Source organism: Macaca thibetana, chromosome 5 (assembly GCF_024542745.1).
Source record: "Macaca thibetana thibetana isolate TM-01 chromosome 5, ASM2454274v1, whole genome shotgun sequence".
NCBI classification, from domain to species: Eukaryota; Metazoa; Chordata; class Mammalia; order Primates; family Cercopithecidae; genus Macaca; species Macaca thibetana.
Window position 1 is genome coordinate 101534088 of NC_065582.1, and position 23042 is coordinate 101557129.

Here is a 23042-nt window from a genome sequence, read left to right on the forward strand (position 1 = left end):
TGGTCTGAGTCTGAGGTGTCCCATTTGATATTGGGGCCTGGGACTGGCCCCGCTTCCCGTTTCCCTGGTTCTGTGGCAAGGGGTTTCCATCTATATCAGACTTAGAGCGGCAAGTTCTTGGGCTATGTTTACCTTCACGACAACGAGGGCAAACAGTAGCAGGAGCATTTGGCCGTGTTTGTTGAGCCGGCTTGGCCACTTTTAAGTTTTTAACAGTGCAATTTTTTTGAGTATGACCAAGTTCACCACAATTAAAGCAGGCTCCAAGAAAAGAATCAGTCGAGCCAGTTTGATTGCCATCCTTCATGGCCCGTGCCCACAGAATAGCTTTGTGAGTTGCTAATCCAAAGCCTTCCCAAGCTTTAATATATGCAGGCAACACCTCATAATCAGGTAAATTTTGTCGTTGGATGGAACACATGGCCATTTTACTCATGGTTCGCATTCTCAAAAGCTAACATATGAAGGAGAATACCTTGAGTGTGCTCATCAGAGACAGAATTTTGAACAGCATCTTGTAATTTAGCCAAAAAATCAGATTATAATTCATTGTGACCCTGTTTAACAGTAGTAAAAGAAACAGGAACTTGGCCTGGGGCACATAATTTATCCAAAGCTCTCACTCATACATACCTTTTTTTACTTGTTCCCTGGTGAGAGCATCAAAGCCTAATTGGGTAGTAGTGTCAGAGTGATGATCAGAGCCTGTGAGCTGAGCCTGAGTAATTAGAATGCCATCAGCCCGATTTAGCTGAGCCTGCAGACGGGCCTCCTCTGACCACCAGGTACAGAATTGTAAATGCTGAGATGAAGTTAGAACAGCTTTTGCCAAAAGGTCCCAGTCTAAAGGAAGCAAAATGACCTCAGTACAAAGAGTGTGTAAATTCATTTTAACATATGGAGAAGTAGGATCATGCTGAGTACAAGCATCCTTGAATTCTTTTAAAAAGGTAAAATTAAGCAGCACATATCAATGCACTTATACCCCTTGAGCATTAGGAGGTTCCAGCGTGACTGGATAATCCCACACCTCTAATCCACTTGTTTCTTGTTTTGGCATAATGAGCATTGCATGGAAGTTTCAACAACAGGCACATGAGACGGAGTCAGCATAGAAGTGACAGGAAAAGTATGTGTAGATAAGGGAAACTGAGGTTGAGGAGGTCAGACCAGTATGAGAGCATGAGAAAGGGGCATTGGGGGAGCAGAAGAGGCAGAAGTATACTGCTGATTATTGTCCCAATCCTGTGCAGCCAGAGTGGCAGGGCATCCATGCGTGAAGAAGGGTACAGAGAAGAAGGTTGAATGGGTGGCAAAGTGACCGGTTGAGGGACTGAAATGACAGGAGGGTAAGGGGCTGAGGTAGATGGGGGAGGGCCTGCAGAATTACAGGTAAATTGTAGTTTGGTCCCAGAGCCATTAGATGGCTCTGGAGGCAAAGACTGCAAAGGTTTAGAGAGGGAAGAGTTAGCATAGATATCGTCCCGGGCTGTCCGAGTTGGGGCCGCGGTAGCTACAAGTACCAGCTCTTCATGAAAAGAAATAAGATCATCAGGGGGTGATATTAAGCCAGAGTCACCAGAGTTAGATATTGAATTCTTAACATTGTCAGGTGGGGGAGGCGTAGACGAAGGGAGAGGCTGAGCAGATAACGAAGGCCAAATGGGACAGGAAAGCTGAAGAAGAGATAGTGGGTCACCAGATTCAGAAAATTGTGGTAACTGCAGGGGGTCACGGGATTGGTATGTCATTAGGACAGCACGTACCAAGGCCCAATCACCCCAGTGATGGGAACATTATTTCCTGTCGGGACCAGTTTCCAGAATTTTGTACCAACACAATCCCATAGTTCCAGGAAACCAAGGACAGTGTTCCTTCACTGCCCTGAATAGGGTGACCATATTTTCCATGGGCACTCGCACTCCCCCCGTTTTAACAGGAGTTTAATATAGCAGAGATAAGCATAATGTTTAGACAGCACGTGACCCAAAGTTACCCCAGACAATACACAGACAATTCACCAATCGTCAGGGAGCTGAACAAGCGTTTCTGTGAACTGGACCGATGAATGTTTCTCCACACCTACCAAAGGGAATTGGGTTCCCACATGCTTAGGAAAAAGAAAACCATGTTGGCATGCCAGATATCGGGGGAACCCGCCCCCAATATTTCAACGTAGTTTCTTTCTATTTCCCATAAGTGTTGGCTGGCTGAGAAATAAAGAGAGACTGTATAAAGAGAAGAATTTTACAGCTGGGCCACCGGGGGTGACCACATATTGGTAGGACCGTGATGCCCACCTGAGCTGCAAAACCAGCAAGTTTTTATTAAGAGTTTCAGGCCGGGCCCAGTGGCTCACGCTTGTAATCCCAGCACTTTGGGAGGCTGAGGTGGACAGATTACGAGGTCAGGAGATCGAGACATGGTGAAACCCAGTCTCTACTAAAAATACAAAAAATTAGCCAGGCGTGGTGAAGGGCGCCTGTAGTCCCAGCTACTCGGGAGGCTGAGGCAGGAGAATGACGTGAACCTGGGAGGCGGAGCTTGCAGTGAGCCAAGATCACGCCACTGCATTCCAGCCTGGGCGACAGAGCCAGACTCCGTCTCAAAAAAAAAAAAAAAGGGTTTCAAAAGGGGAGGGGCTGTAAGAACAGGGAGTAGGTACTAAGATCACATGCTTCAAAGAGCAAAAAGCAGAACTGCTGATAAGGATCTATGTTCAGCAGTGCACGTATTGTCTTGATAAACATCTTAAACAACAGAAAACACGGTTTGAGAGCAGAGAATCCATCTGGCCACAAATTTACCAAGGTGTGGTTTGTCCCCATCCTAATAAGCCTGAGGGTACTGCAGGAGACCAGGGCATATCTCAGTCCTTATCTCAACCGCCTAGGACAGACATTCCCACAGCAGCCATTTATAGACCTCCCCCAAGGAACACATTCCTTTCCCAGGGTATTAATGTTAATATTCCTTGCTAGCAAAAGAATTTAGTGATGTCTCTCCTACTTGCACGTTGTTTATAGGCTCTCTGCAAGAAGAAAAATATGGCTCTTTTTGCCTGACCCTGCAGGCAGTCAGACCTTATGATTGTCTTCCCTTGTTCCCTAAAAATCGCTGTTATTCTGTTCTTTTTCAGGGTGCACTGATTTCATATTGTTCAAACATACATGTTTTATAATTAATTTGTACAGTTAACACAATTGTTACAGTGGTCCTGAGGTGATGTACATCCTCAACTTACAAAGATAACAGAATTAAGAGATTACAGGCATAAGAAATTACAGAAGTATTATTTGGGAACTGATAAATGTTCATATTAAAATGAAATCTTCACAATTTATGTTCCTCTGCCGCAGCTCCAGCTGGTCCCTCCATTCGGGGACCCTGACTTCCCGCAACAGAAAAAGAACTTGTTTCACTTTATTATGATCACTATACAAGCTACTAATTCTCCCCACAGCTGTCCAGACTTGGCCTTTCTGCAACATGCTGTTTACAAATGTGTACACTGATTCACCATCCTCTCTGTGGATAAATGTATGAGTCCTCCTAGGATCTGCCCGTTTGTGCATTAGCTGACAATTATTAGGTTGATGCAAAAGTAATTGCTGTTTTTGCCATTATTTTAATGGCAAATTAATACTTGGCCTGCAGAGTGCACAAACTAGATCTTAATCCAAAATATCTTTTGAGACATTCTCTTAAAAAAAAAAAAAGGCAAAAATTGGCCAAAGGCAAACAAACAAAGATAACAACAACAACAACAAAACCCAATGGTATGATCCTAAACTTAAGTTGACCCAAAATCAGTGCCCCAAATTGAACTCATCACCCCTTTCCTCAAATTTGCTGTCATCTCTGTCTGACATGTGGCAGCGTGATCTTGCCAGCTACCAAAACTAGAAAGCAAAGATGTCGGATGTGTCTCCTCCCCATTCTTCCTCATCTACTCACCAAGTCTTACTGATTTTACCTCCTAAACATTTTTTCTACTAGTGCCACAATTCAAGTTTGTGTCATCTATTACCTGAATCACTGTAACTGCCTCTCAGTTTTTTTCTTCCTCCAGTGTTGACCCCTAAAATCCAGCCTCCATACATCAGCCAGAATAATCAATATGACACATAAACCTGACTCTATAATTTAATCAGTGGTTCCCCATTCACTTTTTGATAAATCTTAATATGTATGACATGTGGGATCTTAATCTGAACTTCTGCTGGCCTTGAACTTTATGATCCATCCAACAACAATGATCCTACTAGTGGTTTCCACATGACCAGTCTCCTCTCTGTCATTGCCCACACCCTGCCTGATGTGTCCTTTCAGCCTGAGGAAAGTAAGTGAAAGGGCATGGCAAATCACTGCTAGAATTGTATTGTGTGCCCCTCTGTGTTCCCATAACTCCCTGTATCGAACTCTGCTGTGATACTCATCACAATGTATTAGGTTGAAACTGCCAATATTGAATCCTTTCTTATCAAAACAATAACAGTATTATGTGGTCCCACTTAACTATGATACTTACGTTTCTTTCTACTACCCCAAGGGGAACTCCTCGGGGTCAGGACTCTACCTCATTCATTTTTGTGTCAAGGTTTTTCTAAGCTCAGTGAATATGACTTTCACATTAAAATGCTAAAAGAACGAATGGTTTAATGAACTGTAGTTAACTCATTATTTATTTTGCAGCCAGTAAACCGACATCCATGAATAGTTTTTAATGACATGGAAAAAAGCTTAATCTTATATTTTTTTAAAAACCTGATATGGAACACACAGAGATACCGACATTCACAAAGTATTTAAAGTTCATAAATGTAAAAACTAGTATTTTAAGATTTTTATCTTCTTTTACGAAGCTTGCTTTAAATTCAGTTCCAAATAAAAGAAGCTAGTCAAAATACTAAAAGCAAAATGTGCCTGTATACCTGCCAAAAATGTGTTGTTACAATCTTCCCAATTCAAATGGAAAGAATCTCACTACTTTTTAAAAATTATTTTTAATTATTTTCAGCTGTCGATACAATATATTCATATCAATTATTACCTTGCCCTCTTTGTTGCTTTTTCTAGCATGGACTGGAGGAAACAGCTGCCAAATGCAAGGGACTGGGTGCCAAGGTTTATACCTTTGTGGTAGACTGCAGCAACCGAGAAGATATTTACAGCTCTGCAAAGAAGGTGAAATGTTGTGTTTAGTTAGAATCATATCATGTTAGAGCTAGGAGGTGTTTTGGAAATGATCCAGTCTGTACATGATATAGCTGAAGTAACTGAGAAATGTTATTTGACCAAGGTTATAGAACTAGCTCATAGCAAACCCAAAACTAGAACTGAGAGCTGAAGTTCTCAAATATTAGTATGTTCTGGAATTTTCCAGGGAGTTGTTAAAAAAATATACACTCTTGGGCTCCACTTCTAGAGGTTTTCTTTCAGTAGTTTGAGGGCAGGGCCTCAAATGCACCCTATTATCCACCCTGCATCCCATGCACCTTCACCTCACCCATGATTCTCATATAGGTAACTATCCTTGGATGACACTTGCAGAATCGCTGACAGGATCTTTTGAAGCCCATTCATAGAATTGAGTTAGAAAGTTACAATAAAGCTATTCTTTATCAGTTTTTTAGTGTAGATAGATCTATTTCTTTTCTTTTCTCTTCTTTTTTTTTTTTTTTTTTTTGAGATGGGGGTCTCACTTTGTCACCCAGGTTGGAGGGCAGTGGCATGATCTCGTTTCATTGCAACCTCCACCTCCCAGAATCAAGCAATCCTCCCACCTCAGCCTCCCAAGTAGCGGGGACCACGGGTGTGTGCCACCACGCCCAGCTAATATTTTGTATTTTTGGTAGAAAACGGAGGTTCACCATGTTGCCTAGGCTGATCTCGAACTCCTGAGCTCAGGGGATCCACCCACCACAGCCTCCCAAAGTGCTGGGATTATAGGCATGAGCCACGCTCCCAGCAGATCTATTTCTATAAAGCATTATTTGCCTCTTCTAGATACAATTGAGAGGTGCTATGTATAATGGGGTTTCACTCTGAACGCATTCTCACTTGTACTTGTTAACTAAATACCTTAATGGGAGCAAGGTCATCAGAATTACCTGGGCTGATTCTTTAAAATACACATTCCTGGACCTTACCCCTGGATATTCTAATTCAGTGCAGTACAAAGAGTCTGATTCAGCCAGACGTGAGAACCTCTTTGTTTATGGAATTTTAGATTTGAGTTCTTTTTTTTTTGAAATGGAGTCTCGCTCTGTCGCCCAGGCTGGAGTGCGGTGGCGTGATCCCAGCTCACTTCAAGCTCCGCCTCGCGGGTTCACAAGAAATTCTCCTGTCTCAGCCTCCCGAGTAGCTGTGATTACAGGCACATGCCATCGTGCCCAGCTAATTTTTGTATTTTTGTAAAGATGGGGTTTCACTATGTTGGCCAGGCTGGTCTGGTCTCGAACTCCTGACCTCAAGTGATCCACCCTCTGGCCTCCCAAAGTGCTGGGATTACAGGCATGAGCCACCACACCTGGCCTGAGTTCTTTTTCTTTTTTTTTTTTTTTTTTTTTTTTTTTTTTTTTAGACAGAGTCTAGCTCTAGCTCTGTTGCCCAGGCTGGAGTGCAATGGCTCAATCTCAGCTCACTGCAAGCTCCATCTCCCAGATTCACCCCATTCTCCTGCCTCAGCCTCCCGAGTAGCTGGGATTACAGGCGCCCATCACCATTCCTGGCTAATTTTTTTGTATTTTTAGTAGAGATGGGATTTCACCGTGTTAACCAGGATGGTCTTGATCTCCTGACCTTGTGATCCACCCGCCTTGGCCTCCAAAAGTGCTGGGATTACAGGCGTGAGCCACTGTACCTGGCCCATTTTCAGGTATTTTGAAGTAGCTATTTTGATGTGGCCATTTTAGTATCAGAACTTTTTTTCTTTTGGAGACAGTCTTGCTCTCTTGCCCAGGCTGGAGTGTAGTGGTATAATCTTGGCTCACTGCAACCTCCTCCTCCTGGGTTCAAGCAATTCTCCTGCCTCAGCCTCTTGAGTAGCTGAGATTACAGGCGCCTGCCACAACGCATGGCTAATTTTTGTATTTTTAGTAGAGAGGGGGTTTTACCGCCAGGCTGGTCTGGAACTTCTGACCTCAGGTGATCCACCCACCTTGGCCTCCCAAAGTGCTGGGATTACAGGCATGAGCCACTGCGCCCGGCCTATCAGAACATTTTTATGCCACCAAAAGAATTAAATTCTCAGCTTGCTTTCATTATTAAGAAATATACAAATCCCAGCGCTTTGGGAGGCCAAGGAGGGCAGGTCACCTGAAGTCAAGAGTCCAAGACCAACCTGGCCAACATGATGAAACCCTGTCTCTATAAAAATACAAAAATTAGCTGGGCATGATGGCAGGTGCCTGTAATCCCAGCTACTTTGGAGGTTGAAGTGGGAGAATCACTTAAACCTGGGGGACGGAGGTTGTAGTGAGCTGAGATCGCACCACTGCACTCCAGCCTGGATGACAGAGCAAGATCTCAAAAAATATATATATATATATATACACACACACACACACACACACACACATATATATACACACACACACATACATATATATACACACAAAACATGTTCTCTCTTATTTGGGATAGCTAAAAATTAAAATAATTGAACCCTTGGAGATAGAGAGTAGAAGGATGCTTACCAGAGGCTGGGAAGGGTAGAGATGGTATAGGGAAGAAGTAGTGATGGTTAATGGATACCAAAAAATAGAACAAATAGGCTACTCTGGTTGCACTGCCTGTGAGTTAGCCCTGCTCTGCAAGGAGCAGCCATAAAGAATCTTTTGTTAGTAAAAAAAATTAATAATAATAATTTAATTGTACATTTTAAAATAACTAAAAGAGTATAATTGTATTGTTTGTAACGCAAAGGATAAATGCTTGAGGGGATGGATACCTGATTTACCCTGATGTGATAATTATGTACTGCATGCCTGTATCAAAATGTCTCATGTAACCCTGAATATATACACTACTACGTACCCACAAAAATTTAAAAACAAAATTAATACAAAAAAAAAAAAGAAATACAAAACAGACATTCATATCCTGGGGAGATAATAGGCAATGATGAAGAAAGGGTCAAGAGTGTCTGGGAAAATCCTTTGATAATATAAAATAATATATAGGTATAAATGGTGTTGATCAGGGCTCAAAAAACTTAGCTTGACACTTCACTAATGTAAATATAATCTGATGAAATTAAATTCTGACTGAATATAGATGTGAGGCACCATGCCCAGCCTACAAATAGTCTTTACAAATAGTCTTTACAATCCAGTGGATGCCTTCTATTGCTCTTAGCAGCTAGCCTTGTTCTTTTGTTTATATTTTCTCAACTGAAATCATTTCACCAATGATAGCTGCAACAACCTTTGAAATCTGGCCATAAGGGTTTACATAAGCCCTTCCACATAACCATTTTAATTTCTCAAATGCTCTTTCTTCTGGATCAATACCAAAATAGAATTTTCAAGAGAAAACACACATACCACGCATATATACTAGAAAAACACACTTATGTATTTTTATATTATTTACCTCATTTATATTTCTATATTTTGTTGTTTTGTTTTGTTTTTTGGGTTTTTTTTTTTTTTGAGACGAAATCTCGCTCTGTCACCCAGGCTGGAGTGCAGTGGCACAATCTCGGCTCACTGCAACCTCCACCTCCTGGGTTCAAGCGATTCTCCTGCCTCAGCCTCTTGAGTAGCTGGGATTACAGGCGTGCACCACCATGCCCAGCTAATTTTTGTATTTTTAGTAGAGATAGGGTTTCACCATGTGTTTCAGGCTGGTCTCCAATTCCTGACCTCAAATGCCTGCCTCGGCCTCCCAAATGCTGGGATTAGAGGCGTGAGCCACCTCAGTTGGCCAATATTTCTATATTAAGTGCCCTCATGGACACCTGAGCAGGTCAAGAAGCGAACCTTAAATCGCGTTACTTGTAGACAAGTATAAATGATTTTAAAATAATGATGATAGTAATAGCAGTTTACTGTGTGTATTAGATACAGTGTTAACTCCTTTACATGCATTATTTCATTTGTTGCCACAATGACTCACAAGGAACTTGTATTAGTATCTCTATTTTACAGAGGAAGAATTGAAGTTTTAAGAGGTTAGGTAACTTGGTCAAGGTCCAACAGATAGTGAGTGGCAGAGCCAAAACTCAAGGTCCAAGAAAACCACTCTTCACCCTTAGGCCTACTGCCACCTAATGGAGAGCGATTGAACAATAGCACAGAAAATAAATAGAAATAAAGAAATAGAAAATGTGGCCAGCCTAATAGTGTAATCAGTTTTCCACAATTCTTCATAGTAGTCCCTGATTTTGCCACATTCATTTAACTTTTATTTTTTGAAACAGAGTTTTGCTCTTGTTGCCCAGGCCAGAGTGCAATGCCGCTATCTCAGCTCACCACAACTTCTGCCTCTCGGGTTCAAGTGATTCTCCTGCCTCAGCCTCCCGAGTAGCTGGGATTATAGGTGCCTGCCACCACGCCCAGCTAATTTTGTACTTTTAGTAGAGACAGGATTTCTCCATGTTGGTCATGCTGGTCTCGAACTCCCAACCTCAGGTGATCCACCCGCCTCAGCCTCCCAAAGTGCTGGGATTACAGGCGTGAGCCACCACACCCGGCCTAATTTAACTTTTTTTGCTTACCTTTTGAAGTAATGTTTTAAAAAAAATCCTACTTAGCCAAATGCCTCTTGAGCTATAGTCAATAGAACAAAGTCAAGAGACTAAATTGCAAAAGAAAATTTCCACCTGATACACTTGAAGATATATCTATTTTGGACATAAGTGCGTAAAATAAAAAGAATTTTTTCCCCTGTTGACACATGGATTACAAAATCACTTTTATCCAGATCTAGCAGAAAAATACATACTCCTTTAATTGTCATTGCATACAAGACCGGGAATGGTGACTCATGCCTGTTACCCCAGCACTTTGGGAGGCTGAGGTGGGCAGATCACTTGAGATCAGGAGTTCGAGACTAGCCTAGCCAACACGATGAAATCCAATCTCTACTAAAAATACAAAAATTAGCCAGGTGTGGCGTGGTGGCATGCATCTTCAGTTCCTGCTATTCCGGAGACTGAGGCAGGAGAACTGCTTGAACCCGGGAGGTGGAGGTTGCAGTGAGCCAAGATTTTGGCCACTATACTGCACCCTGGGCAACAGAGCAGGAATCTGTCTTTAAAAAAAAAAAAAAAAAAAGCCATTGTGTATAAACTTACCCTCATACCTCTTAATTAATTTACTTTTATTTTATTTTTTGAAGGTGAAGGCAGAAATTGGAGATGTTAGTATTTTAGTAAATAATGCTGGTGTAGTCTATACATCAGATTTATTTGCTACACAAGATGCTCAGATTGAAAAGACTTTTGAAGTTAATATACTTGCACATTTCTGGGTGAGTATGGTTTCTTTTACAAAAATATTCCTTTTGAAAATCCCAGAGATTAAAGTGGGGCTTTCAGCAGACATAAGGAAGTATTAAATCAATGCTAAAGTTTTCTCCAGGCACCAGGAATAACATTATACAAAGAGATCATTTTTCATGCTATCACCAAATTCTATCATTCTTCCTCACTTACAATATTAATAATAATAATAAATTAATAAGAAATGTCAGGTATTATATAGGTTTTAATTCTAAGCTAGGTTCTCACATTTCTGTGTGATCCTATTTAGAGATAAAGAAAGGAGTTGAGGACCATCTGAGTCATCGTCTGTGATTTTATAAAGGTGAATCCAGTTTGCTTTTAGATTGTCCTTTTTCTGTTTTAGACAGGGTCTCACTCTGTTGCCAAGGCTGGAGTACAGTGATGCGATCTCATCTCACTGCAGCCCCAACTTCCCAGGCTCAAGTGATCCTCCCACCTCAGCACCCCCAAGTAGCTAGGACTATAGGCATTAACACGCCCAGCTAATTTTTGTATTTTTAGTAGAGATGGGGTTTTACAATGTTGCCCAGGCTGGTGTTGAACTCCTGGACTCAAGTGATCCACCTGCCTCGGCCTCCCAAAGTGCTTGGATTACAGCATGAGCCACTCCCCCTGGCTTTCAGATTTGCATTAGGCTCAGGCCTCATGTTATTTCCTGGCCCTAAAATTGCAAATCTTATTGTGAACCTCACCATTGAAGGTCTTAAGTTATATATATGTACATATGCTGTGTGTGTTTCTGAAGTCTTCAAATATTGCCCAAATAGCCAGTTCTTAAAAAGGCCCCTCAAAGATTTCTTGGATGAGAGTTTGGGATGACTGATCTCAAAAGAATATTGGGGTTGATAAAAATGCAGTATTATTGTATGTTAATATTCCCAAGTTTTTGACATATATCTTTATGTTTTTGTGTTTGTTCAAATATAGGTTACTGTCTCTTTTGTTGTTGTTGTTTTGAGACAGGGTCTCTCTGTGTTGCCCAGCCTGGAGTGCGGTGACATGATTTTGGCTCACTGCAGCCTCAGCTTCCTGGGCTCAAATGATCTTCCCACCTTAGCCTCCCTAGTAGCTGGGACTACAGGCGTACACCACCATGCCCGGCAAGTTTTTGTGTTGTGCAGGCTGATCTTGAGCTCCTGGGCTCAAGCAATCCTTCTGCCTCAGCCTCCCAAAGTGCTGGGATTACAGGTGTGAGCCACTGCACTTGGCTGGGTATTATCTTGTTTGTTTCTTCATCCCAAGCATCAATAACAAGAGGTAGAGGGCTAGGGAACATAAAAATTTAGAATTTTTTTTTTTTTTTTTTTAGACAGAGTCTCACTCTGTCGCCCAGGCCGGAGTGCAGTGGCGTGATCTCGGCTCATTGCAACCTCCGCCTCCCAGGTTCAAGTGATTCTCCTGCATCAGCCTCCCCAGTAGCTGGGATTACAGGCACCTGCCACTATGCCCAGCTAATTTTTGCATTTTTAGTAGAGATGGGGTTTCACCATGTTGGCCAGGCTGGTCTTGAACTCCTGACCTCAAGTGATCTGCCCAACTTGGCTTCCCAAAGTGCTGGAATTATAGGCATGAGCCACCACACCTGGCTGAATTTAGCAATTTAAATGAGATGGATTCTCAAAGCTTTCAGTAGCCATTGTTTTGCTCAGGTTTTCTAATGTGGGCATCATATCCAGTCCCCTTATTGTTGCTGCATTTGTCATTTAGTTTATGTTTTTTTCATTTATGCTAGGATTCATGTTAAAAAATATACTTCTGTCTCAAAGTATTCCCAAGGGGTCTGTGAGTCTGAAATACAGTATTTTTTTTTCTCTTTTAATAAAAACTATTTGTAGACTACAAAGGCATTTCTTCCTGCAATGATGAAGAATAACCATGGCCATGTTGTCACTGTGGCTTCGGCAGCTGGACATATTTCGGTCCCCTTCTTACTGGCTTACTGGTATGTGAACATGTGTTTCCTTCATTGGTTCTTATGCTTACCTTGTGTGTGAGATTTCTTACCCTGTCTAATGAGAACTCTTTGTATAATCATAGTAGACTTGAAATTGTCCAGTCTATTATTGGGAGTTGTCAAAAAACAAGCAGAAAGAGTTGCACAAAGTCTCTTGTCTAACAACATTATCAACCATTAATCCCCTTCTAGAAGACCCTGCTGGAGGTGGCAGCCAGAAATTTATTCAGTTATGAGCCAACCACTTTTAAAACATTTCTCGTCTCTTTTAACAGCAAGAAATTACAAAACAAGAACAATAATTAGTATTATTAACAATTGTAACAAAATTTAATAATTTTTAATATTAATAAAAATGGATAAATTTTTGCAGAAATGAAATCAGAGTGAGAGAAAGAGAATATTAGGCATAGTTGGGTGATTTTTTTTTTTTTTTTTTTTTTTTTTGAGACGGACTCTCACTCTGTCTCCCAGGCTGGAGTGCAGTGGTGCAATCTCGGCTCACTGCAAGCTCCGCCTCCCCGGTTCACGCCATTCTCCTGCCTCAGCCTCCCGAGTAGCTGGGACTACAGACGCCTGCCAACATGCTCGGCTACTTTTTTTGTATTTTTATAGAGACCGCGTTTCACTGTGTTAGCCAGGATGGTCTGGATCTCCTGACCTCGTGATCCACCCACCTTGGCCTCCCAAAGTGCTGGGATTACAGGCGTGAGCCACCGCGCCTGGCCCAGTGATTTGTTTCTATACAACTTGCATTTGCAAGGATATATAACAAACTGTTTTACTCTAATCACATCTAAAAAGTGGTTATTCTTAGGTAATGACAAGACAAGTAATTAAGTGATCTTTATTTTGTTCTTTTTGCTCATCTATATTTTCTTTCTTCCTTCCTTTCTTCTTTCTCTTTCTTTTTTTTTTTCTGAACATATATTTTCAAATATTAGTTTTCTAATAGTGGGATTTTAAACATTGAAAGAATCCAAACAAGGGAATTGGTTTTTAAAAAAATTTTCATGATTATCCGTTTAAAAAACGTGCTCTTGTAATAACTGAAAACTTGAAATAGTTCACAGTGACCCTATACTTCACTGGGGAGATCAGTGAGGCCACTGTATCTAGGATGATTCTACTGGTTACACACACCTTACTAATTCTTGGCTGTATTTTATGTTTTATTGAACACTTATTGTATGTTTAAGCAAATAATAACTTTTAAAATGTTGAATGTGTAAATATATATGCATATATAATGTAATGCTCAAATTTGTTTTCTCCTTTGGAATTAAATATCTAAATTCTAAAAACATGGGTATAGTTGTATATGTAGCTATAGATATGTATACAAATATGTAGACACAGGCATAGGTGGGTAATTTGTTTTTATTCAACTTGCATTTGCAAGGATATATAACAAACTGTTTAATCACACCTAAAAAGTGGTTATTCTTAGGTAATGGCAAAACAAGTAATTAAGTGATTTTTATTCTTTTCCTTTTGCTTATCTATATTTCTTTCCTTCCTTCCTTTCTTTCCTTCTTTCTCTTTCTTTTCTTTCTGAACATGTATTTTCATACATTAGTTTTCTAATAGTTTTTAAAATAAATATAGACTTGGGATCGGGCATGGTGACTCATGCCCATAATCCCAGCATTTTGGGGGGCCAAGAAGGGTAGATCACCTGGGGTCAGGAGTTTGAGAGCAGCCTGGCCAACGTGGTGAAACCCCCATCTACCCCCATCTCTACCAAAAAATACAAAAATTAGCTGGGTGTTTTGACATACACCTGTAGTCCCAGCTACTCGGGAGGCTGAGGCAGGAGAACTGCTTGAACCTGAGAGGCAGAGATTGCAGTGAGCTGAGATCGTGCCATTGCACTCCTGCCTGGGTGATAGAGTGAGACTCGGTCTCAAAAATAAATAAACAAATAATAAATATAGATTTGGACTGAATTTTCAGAAAAAAAAAAAGATGAAATAACTGGTGAAGCAGTCACAGAACAGACCTATGGTGTCAAGATTGTCTATTGTCTCTTTTAGAGCCAGTTTAAGTTAGGTGATTACCACCGGCTATCAAGGGCTAATAAAATACGACATTTATTTCAATTCCTTGATGAAAGATAGTTACAGGTGCTGTCACCCTCCCTCAATCCCAGCCCCTGCAACTACTACACAACACCCTCCCAGCTCACCCCCAGCCGCTTATCTTAGTTACCAGGCACTGAGATAGGCAAAGAGGATCAGAGAACCCTGCAGGGCAGTGAGCTCTGTCATGCTTCTTCTTCTGTTTGCCTAATAAACACTATAACTCTTTGGGTTCAGCCTTCATTCTGTTTAACTGTGCGTTTCACATTGAAAACCAAGGGAAAAATGTGCTTTTTGTGAGAAAGAAATTTATCTTCGTGATTAGTGGTGATGTTTTCAGCAGAAATAAAGGTTTTCATAAGGTACTGTCAAAGCAGGGATGCCACACACAGTTGTGCAGATTGTGCACTACACGATTCTACCATGCCGTATTCATGTTGGGGTCCTTCAGACTTGAAGGATTTTTCCAACGGATGGAAGTAAAATTGCTTGAGGAGCGAAGTGGCTTTTTTTTTTTTTAAACAGTTTCACGCTGTTGCCAGGCTTGAGTGCAGTGGCGCGATCTTGGCTCACTGCAACCTCCGCCTCCCAGGTTCAAGCAATTCTCCTGCCTCAACCTCCCGAGTAGCTGGGACTACAGGCGCCCGCCACCACGCCTGGCTAATTTTTCTTTCTTTTTTTTTTTTTTTTTTGTATTTTTAGTAGAGACAGGGTTTCACTGTGTTAGCCAGGATGGTCTGGATCTCCTGACCTCGTTATCCACCCACCTTGGCCTCCCAAAGTGCTGGGATTACAGGCGTGAGCCACCTTGCCCAGCCGAGAAGTGGCTTTTAAGAAACCACACAAGGGTGCCATTTGGGCTAACATGCAGGGTGGCAACCACAAAAGCGGTTTGTACACTTCCAGCTTTGTGACAGAGCTGTGCTTTGGTAGCCCTTAGAGAATTCCTCTTCAGAATCCTCAGCTATCACTGACCTGAATTATTGCAATCTGTGATCCTTACTGACCACAGTTATCTTCAACTCTGTCAGCTCTGGTTTTTGCTCAGCATCTAATCAATGATAGGACTTTTACAGAGATGTGCTAAAGATTACTGTCAGCAGAAAGCAATGTTTATCAGATACTGTTACTAACAATTGGGCAATTAAACTGAGACACTGCTTTTTAAAACATTTAAACATTTTTGATTGACACATGACGTACATTTCTAAGAATGAAGAAATTGGCCAGGCGCGGTGTCTCACGCCTATAATCCCAGCACTTTGGGAGGCCGAGGCGGGCGGATCACGAGGTCAGGAGATCCAGACCATCCTGGCTAACATGATGAAACCCCATCTCTACTAAAAACACAAAAAATTAGCCAGGCATGGTGGCAGGCACCTGTAGTCCCAGCTACTTGGGAGGCTGAGGCAGGAGAATAGCGTGAACCCCAGAGGCAGAGCTGGCAGTGAGCCGAGATCGCGCCACTGCACTCCAGCCTGGGCGACAGAGTGAGACTCTGTCTCAAAAAAAAAAAAAAAAAAAAAAAGAGTGAAGAAATCATAAGTCTGCAGCTCAATGAGTTACTACAAAGTGGATACATCCATTTAACTACTATGCAGGTCAAAAAATTAGAACATTACAGGACCCCAGAACCCCCTCTTGAAACCCTTCCCAACCACCAATCTCTCCTTCCTTCCCAAAGGTAACCACCATGTTAACTTATAACACCTTAGATTAATTTTGCCTATTTTTGATCTTTATGTCCATGGAATCACAATATATTTGTGAGATTTAGCCATGTTGTGGTTAGTAGCTATAGTGTGATCATTTTCATGGCTGCATAGTGTTGTATCATGTGACCAATTTATTTGTCCATTCTATTATTTATGAACATTTGGGTTGTTTCCAGTAAAAATATTATTTCTGAATGGCATTATGAATGTTGACTCAATCACTCACCAGCTGTGTGACCTTAGACAAGTTACTCTACTCTGTGCTTCATTTGCCTCATCTGTAAAATAGGTTAATAATAATATCTAGGCCAGGTGCGGTGGCTCACGCCTGTAATGCCAGCACTTTGGGAGACTGAGGCGAGCGGATCACGCAGTCAAGCGATTGAGACCATCCTGGCCAACATAGTGAAACCTCGTCTCTACTAAAAAATACAAAAAAGATTAGCCAGGCATGGTGGTGCATGCCTGTAGTCCCAGCTACTCGGGAGGCTGAGGCAGGGGAATCGCTAGAACCCAGGAGGCAGAGGTTACAGTAGGCTGAGATCGCACCACTGCACTCCAGCCTGGCGACAGAGCGAGACTTTGTCTCACAAAAATAAATAAATAAATAAATAATATCTAACTTATTAGAATGATGTAAGGTTTAAATCATACACTGTATTGGACTTAGCATAAAATCTGAAATCTTGCAAGTGTTCAATAACAGGAGGTTGCCTGTTGGTATTACGTTTCAATTCCACTTCCTGATATTCACACAAAACAGGGAGGTCCCACCTCTAATTTTAGCTTCCAGATTGCTTTGCCCCAATGGAATTCATCATATATGCTCTGACGCCTAATTGTTGGGATGAAATGAGAGGGAAAGTAAGATTATTGATTATTTTCCCCGTAATTCAGCCCTCACATATCATTGTCCTGAGTTACTACAGCCACAGAAAATAATCTATTCTAGCTGTAGTCGCCTATCTTAGGAAAAAATATTTTAATTTCTTTTTAGAGTTATAGTTCAGTAGTTTTAATGATTATTATGAAGAATGCAAGATAAAAGAACTGCATGTATGGTGGGGGAGGGTGAATCTTTTGATTCTATTCTAAGATTTTTTTTTGCTGCTTGCTAAGTAATTTGTTCACAAGTATTTTGATTTTTAAAAGAAAACAGTTAGCTGGCTAATATATTCTGTCAACCCAAATAGCCAGTTTATAAACATGAAAAGTTACCAGTATGGAAATGCTCAGCAAAACTGAGTCCTGAACCTTAGCTTGTAATAAAATGTTATTTAAAAGAATAATTTGGGCCCAGGCATGGTGGCTCACACCTGTAATCCCCCAGGCTTTGGGAGGCCAAAGCAGGAGGATCGCTTGAGCTCAAGAGTTCAAGACTAGCTTGGGTAACATAGCGAGATCTCATCTCTACAAAAAATATTTTAAATTAGCTAAGTGTGGTGGTGCGTGCTTGTAGTCCCAGCTACGCAGGAGGCTGAGGTGGGAGGATAGCTTGAGCCCAGGAATTGAAGGCAGCGGTGAGCCATGATTTCTCCACTGCACTCCAGCCTGGGCAACAAAGTAAGACCTCAACACAAAAAGAAAAAGAAAAAAGAAGAATTTGGAATAAGAAACACTAACTCAGACTATTTTTTTCAGCCCTCCAAGACATCTGAATAATTTAGACTATTTCTAATATGAAGGAATTTGATGTAATATTACAAAGTACAGGGGGCAAAAATCTACTCACTTTTAGCTTTCATATATACATATACGTCTTTCTATATATAGGTTCACCCTAAAGTTTAACAATATGTTATTCCTTTTACACACTCAAGAGCATTAACTCTGAGTTTCAATATATTCTTGCATTTTTGGTCACTTGAGTAAAATCAGAAAATACAGTTTAGTAAAAGAAAAAACTAAATTTATGGATAGTCTCACCATGCAGAAATGTTACCGGAAAGGAGTTCCGATCCAGACCCCGAGAGAGGGTTCTTGGATCTCACGCAAGAAAGAATTCAGGGTGAGTCCACAGTGCAAAGTGAAAGCAAGTTTATTAAGAAAGTAAAGGAATAAAAGAATGGCTACTCCATAGACAGAGCAGCCCTGAGGGCCGCTGGTTGCCCATTTTTATGGTTATTTCTTGTTGATATGCTAAACAAGGGGTTCATTATTCATGCCTCCCCTTTTTAGACCATATAGGGTAACCTCCTGATGTTGCCATGGCATTTGTAAACTGTCATGCCCTGGTGGGAGTGTAGCAGTGAGGACGACCAGAGGTCACTCTCGTGGCCATTTTGGTTTTAGTGGGTTTTGGCCGGTTCCTTTACTGTAACCTGTTTTATCAGCAAGGTCTTTATAACTGTATTTTGTACTGACCTCCTATCTCATCCTGTGACTTAGAATGCGTTAACTGTCTGGGAATGCAGTCCAGTAGGTTTCAGCCTCATTTTACCCAGCTCCTATTCAAGATGGAGTTGTTCTGGTTCACATGCCTCTGACATTTCCCCCTTCCCTTTTATAAGAGAACCCTTAATCCTAAGGGTTGCAGAGGGATGAAAATCCATCTTTTGTAACTTCCTCAGGCTGAATGGGGCCATGATATTCCTGCCTAATTATTAGGGCCTCTTGTGTTCAAGGTAGAGGAGCTTAGTCAGAAAGCATCAGTATGGCAAGGGCCATTCATGACTTGAGTTTTGACAAGAGGTGATATCTGGGAGATTAATAAGTATTTAGTTTAAGAAAATATTTAGTAAGCCTGTCCTGTGTTCCTATACAAAGGATATAATAGCAATATATTTCATAAGAGTAAAGCAAAATAAGTAGTTATTCCAAGTAAACTAAATTAGAGGGCTTTCCATGAACTGGGCAACTGTTGAGATGAAGCTGATATGGAATTGCTAGCTGATTGCAGTGTGCCTAGAATTTTACATTACCCATCCCTCTTGTTTCTTCTGAGTAGCAGTTAGAGATTCCTGGTTGGTTTACAGGAATAAACAGGGTTAGCCTAAATTGCAGAAACAAACTTAAAAACAACTGAGACTAGAATTTAATAACAAGTGTACTATAGTTCTTAAAATATAATATTCTCTCTCCAGTTTCCCATTTTTATTTAAGACAAATTATGATAAGACTGATTTGCTTTATTATACTTGGTCTGATTATTTGTATAAAGTGCAGCAAGAATAATTATTTTTCACATAGGCTTTTTAATTGGCTTTGATAGAACTCTGTTTTGTAAGGAATCTCAGGTAAGACTTTTTAAAGCTGAGCCCTGCCATGGGTTTGTACCCTTAAATACCTATGAGTTGGGTAAAACACTTTTCTTTTGGGGTCCCAAGATAACTTGGGCCTCCTGGACCTGTGAGAAAGTGACATTCTTTACTTACTATAGGTCAGAAACCCTGTACAGGGACTGTGTAGGCAAGGTATGAGGCCAATTTCCCATAGGGCTTTTATTGGCTTTACAAGTCAAGTTTGATTCCTTAAAGGAAAGCACACCATTTCAGTCAAAGCCTTGGTGAAATAACCAATTTCTCCAATAGTGTCCTGTTACAAAAGAAAACAGATTTTTATTGCACTTATGCAAATAACTATACCATAAGTTAAGAATACTTACAATTAGTTTCCAAATTCTGGAGAAATCAGGTAGAGAGAAACAAATATGTTTCAAATTCTGTTCATAGGAGTATATTTTACTTAATTGCTACAAGCTGTAAATAGCTTAAAAGAAGTTTCCTTGACTTTGAAAAATAAAACAAAGGATCAGCAATATTTTAAGCAAAGTTAAAAAAATTACTTCAGTTTTATATTGGTTCAGTTAATTCAGTTAACTCCTGTTCTACTTGTTATTCATTAATATTCCAGCTTTTTATGAGAGTTTTGAAAGTTGTTTTCTTTATTTTAATGTTACAATTTCTAAAGTTATTAGAAACCTGCATTTAAGAATACCTGCTAGAGTTCTATAGTTGATTATAAACCACCTTTTAAAGAGGATTAAAACAAGACAACAATTGTCTGTGGATGATAAAAAGCTTTAGGACAGCCGCTATTAAAGCCACAATTGATAAGGAAATTTGGTTACTTTTGTGGCACACAAAATTTTCCATAACAATTATAATTATTAGTAACATACACTAAGTCATATTAGAATTAAAGGAGTTTCTTATAACTTTGGAACATATACCAATAACACATTTATGCAAATATAGTCCAAATAAAGCAAAACACTGTTTCACATTTGATAATGCTTCTTGGATGATTTTTATACCAAATAAGCAAAATTTCACCTTTGCATTAATGTATTATTAATGTTAAACCCAATTTTTAATAAAACCTTAGAGACATATTAACCCAATTTTAATGTTTAATCATAAGGTAAGATTTTTATAAACCTTTATAACTCTTTACATTTTTTTGTGAAAGAGCAGATAAGTCCTTTAAGAAAAACCTGTTATGCTTTCCTTCCAATGTTTAGTTTATGGAAAAACTGAATAATACCCCTTTAACTTTAGCCAATATGTTCATACACAGAATCTCTTACAATTAATTTTTACAAACTTTCCACGAAGGCCAGGCGCAGTGTCTCACGCCTATATATCCCGGTACTTTGGGAGGCCAAGGTGGGTGGATCACCTGAGGTCAGGAGTTTGAGACCAGCCTGATCAACATGGAGAAACCCTGTCTCTACTAAAAATACAAAATTAGCCAGGCATGGTGGCACATGCCTGTAATACCAGCTACTTGGGAAGCTGAGACAGAAGAATTGCTTGAACCCGGGAAGCGGAGGTTGCGGTGAGTCAAGATGAAGCCATTGCACTCCTGCCTGGGCAACAAGAGCAAAACTCCATCTAAAAAAAAAAAACCTTCCACAGCTTCTTTAAAAAAAATTTTTTTTTTCACTTAACACAATCCTTTAACACTTTAGGCAGAAAATAATCCACATTCCCATGCCTTCTTATAATTTTTTTTTTTCTTTACCAAAAACACATTTCACCTTTTTTATACACTTTGCATGTAAAACTGTTTCTTCAGTCGTCTTAATTACACCAGGCAGGACACACCAGGCAGAAGTGCAGATAAGGGCTGACTCTCCAGCATAGCCAGGGGGTATGGCTAATTCCACATATCCTGGACGCCTTATCTAGAATCTGATGGCTTTAAGGTAGGTAAATAGAACAATTTTCAAAAGTTAAAGAAACAGTTTGACCTTAAAGCATTTAGCACATCTGATATCTGACCTTAATTTAGACCAAATGTCTACATTTTAAAGACATTTTGTTTTTCCAATAAATGTTAAATGTTAAAACTGTCTTTATTTTCAAAAGATTACTAAAGTCACATGAACAAAAAGGCATTAAAGTTTCTGTTTTTCTGACAAAATATTTGATTTATGCACGTATTTTTCTAAGTCAATTAATTAGAGCTTTTTAATATATAAACATACACTATAAATAGAAGATTCAGCACTTATGTGGTTTTTCGTTTGCCAGTTTTTTTTTTTTTTTTTTTTTTGAGACAGAGTTTTGCTCTTGTCACCCAGGCTGGAGTGCTGTGGCATGATCTTGGCTCACTGCAATCTCTGCCTCCCAGGTTCAAGTGATTCTCCTGTCTCAGCCTCCTGAGTAGCTGGGATTACAGGCGCCCACCACCCCACTCAGCTAATTTTTGTATTTTTAGTAGAGATGGGGTTTCCCCATGTTGGCCAGGCTGTTCTTGAACTCCTGACCTCAAGTGATCCGCCCACCTCGGCCTCCCAAAGTGCTGGGATTACAGGCATGAGCCACCTCGCCCCACCATTTGCCAGTTTCTTAATTGGATGACTGGCTTCAGGGTGGTGCCCTTGGAGGAACAGGGCCGGGAGAGCATGCGTTTCTAGGGCTAAATAAGTAGCAAATAAGCAGCTGAAGGCAAAGACAGATCTCCACAATTAAAGGTGCCATTTTATACTGGATCCTGGATCCCCAAAAGGAGGGAAATACTACGGAAGAAGACAGTGCAGTGCTTTTACCGACTGTGCATTTCATTACAAGGCAACCCAAAGCCAATCAGCCCATTCTGTAATCAGCCCATCCTCATGAGATCTCATCTCCCAGTGAGGGGGGAGGATGTTGCCTTATCTTCCAGGTGGCCAAGAGCATGCTTCTCTGATCCAAGTGTGCAGAGTCAAGTATACCCTCCATACTACTGTTAACCACCCTTTAAAGTATATTTCCTACCTAGTTATTACACACCAAAACTCTCTCATAATGCAGAGTGATTGCTGATACCCCTAAACTCAAAACCGTCAGATAACACCATGCAAAACAGAGCAGAGCCTTTGATTTTGAGAGGAATCTATCTGCTTTTAATTCTTGGGGTTTCATAAGGAAAACGGAGGGGTTTTTTTTTTTCCCCAAAATGGGGTCTGTGGTACCTCCTTTGTTTTTCCCAAGGAGTCCCAAGCTACCAGAAGTTATCTGCGGGCCTTTCATGTGAGCATTAAGAGTAACAAGACAAAAAAAAAAAAACAGAAAAATAATTCAGTTGACTGAGAAGAAAAAACCTTTTTCCAGCAAAACAAGTTTCAAGAAGAGAAAAACATAAAGCCCTTTTAAATATATCTATAGCTTGTTCCACTTTTAAGTAAGCTGACTTTTAACCATAATGCTCTTTAAAGAAGAAATCCTTTCAGAGCTCTTATTACCCGACTTTAGCCATGCCAAGCGGCCAGTATTTCCAGCTTCTGAACTTTACCAAAGGTAAACTCCTAGGTGCTTAGAGAAAGGAAAATTGAAGACAGTCCATGGAGGAGA

General features: G+C 40.4%; 2 protein-coding genes across 4 annotated transcripts in view; one reads left to right on the top strand and one right to left on the bottom strand.

The window, feature by feature from the left end:
- The window catches only part of SPP1 (secreted phosphoprotein 1), an 899378-nt gene that overhangs the window by 571430 nt on the left and 304906 nt on the right, over positions 1 to 23042 (bottom strand). The window lies entirely within an intron of this gene.
- The window catches only part of HSD17B11 (hydroxysteroid 17-beta dehydrogenase 11), a 69642-nt gene that overhangs the window by 8803 nt on the left and 37797 nt on the right, over positions 1 to 23042 (top strand). For both annotated transcript variants that reach the window (XM_050790494.1, XM_050790495.1), the window contains exons 2-4: positions 5080 to 5187; positions 10348 to 10479; positions 12349 to 12455. In XM_050790494.1, coding sequence (XP_050646451.1) covers positions 5080 to 5187; positions 10348 to 10479; positions 12349 to 12455 — 347 coding nt within the window. The remainder of the gene's footprint in view (positions 1 to 5079; positions 5188 to 10347; positions 10480 to 12348; positions 12456 to 23042) is intronic.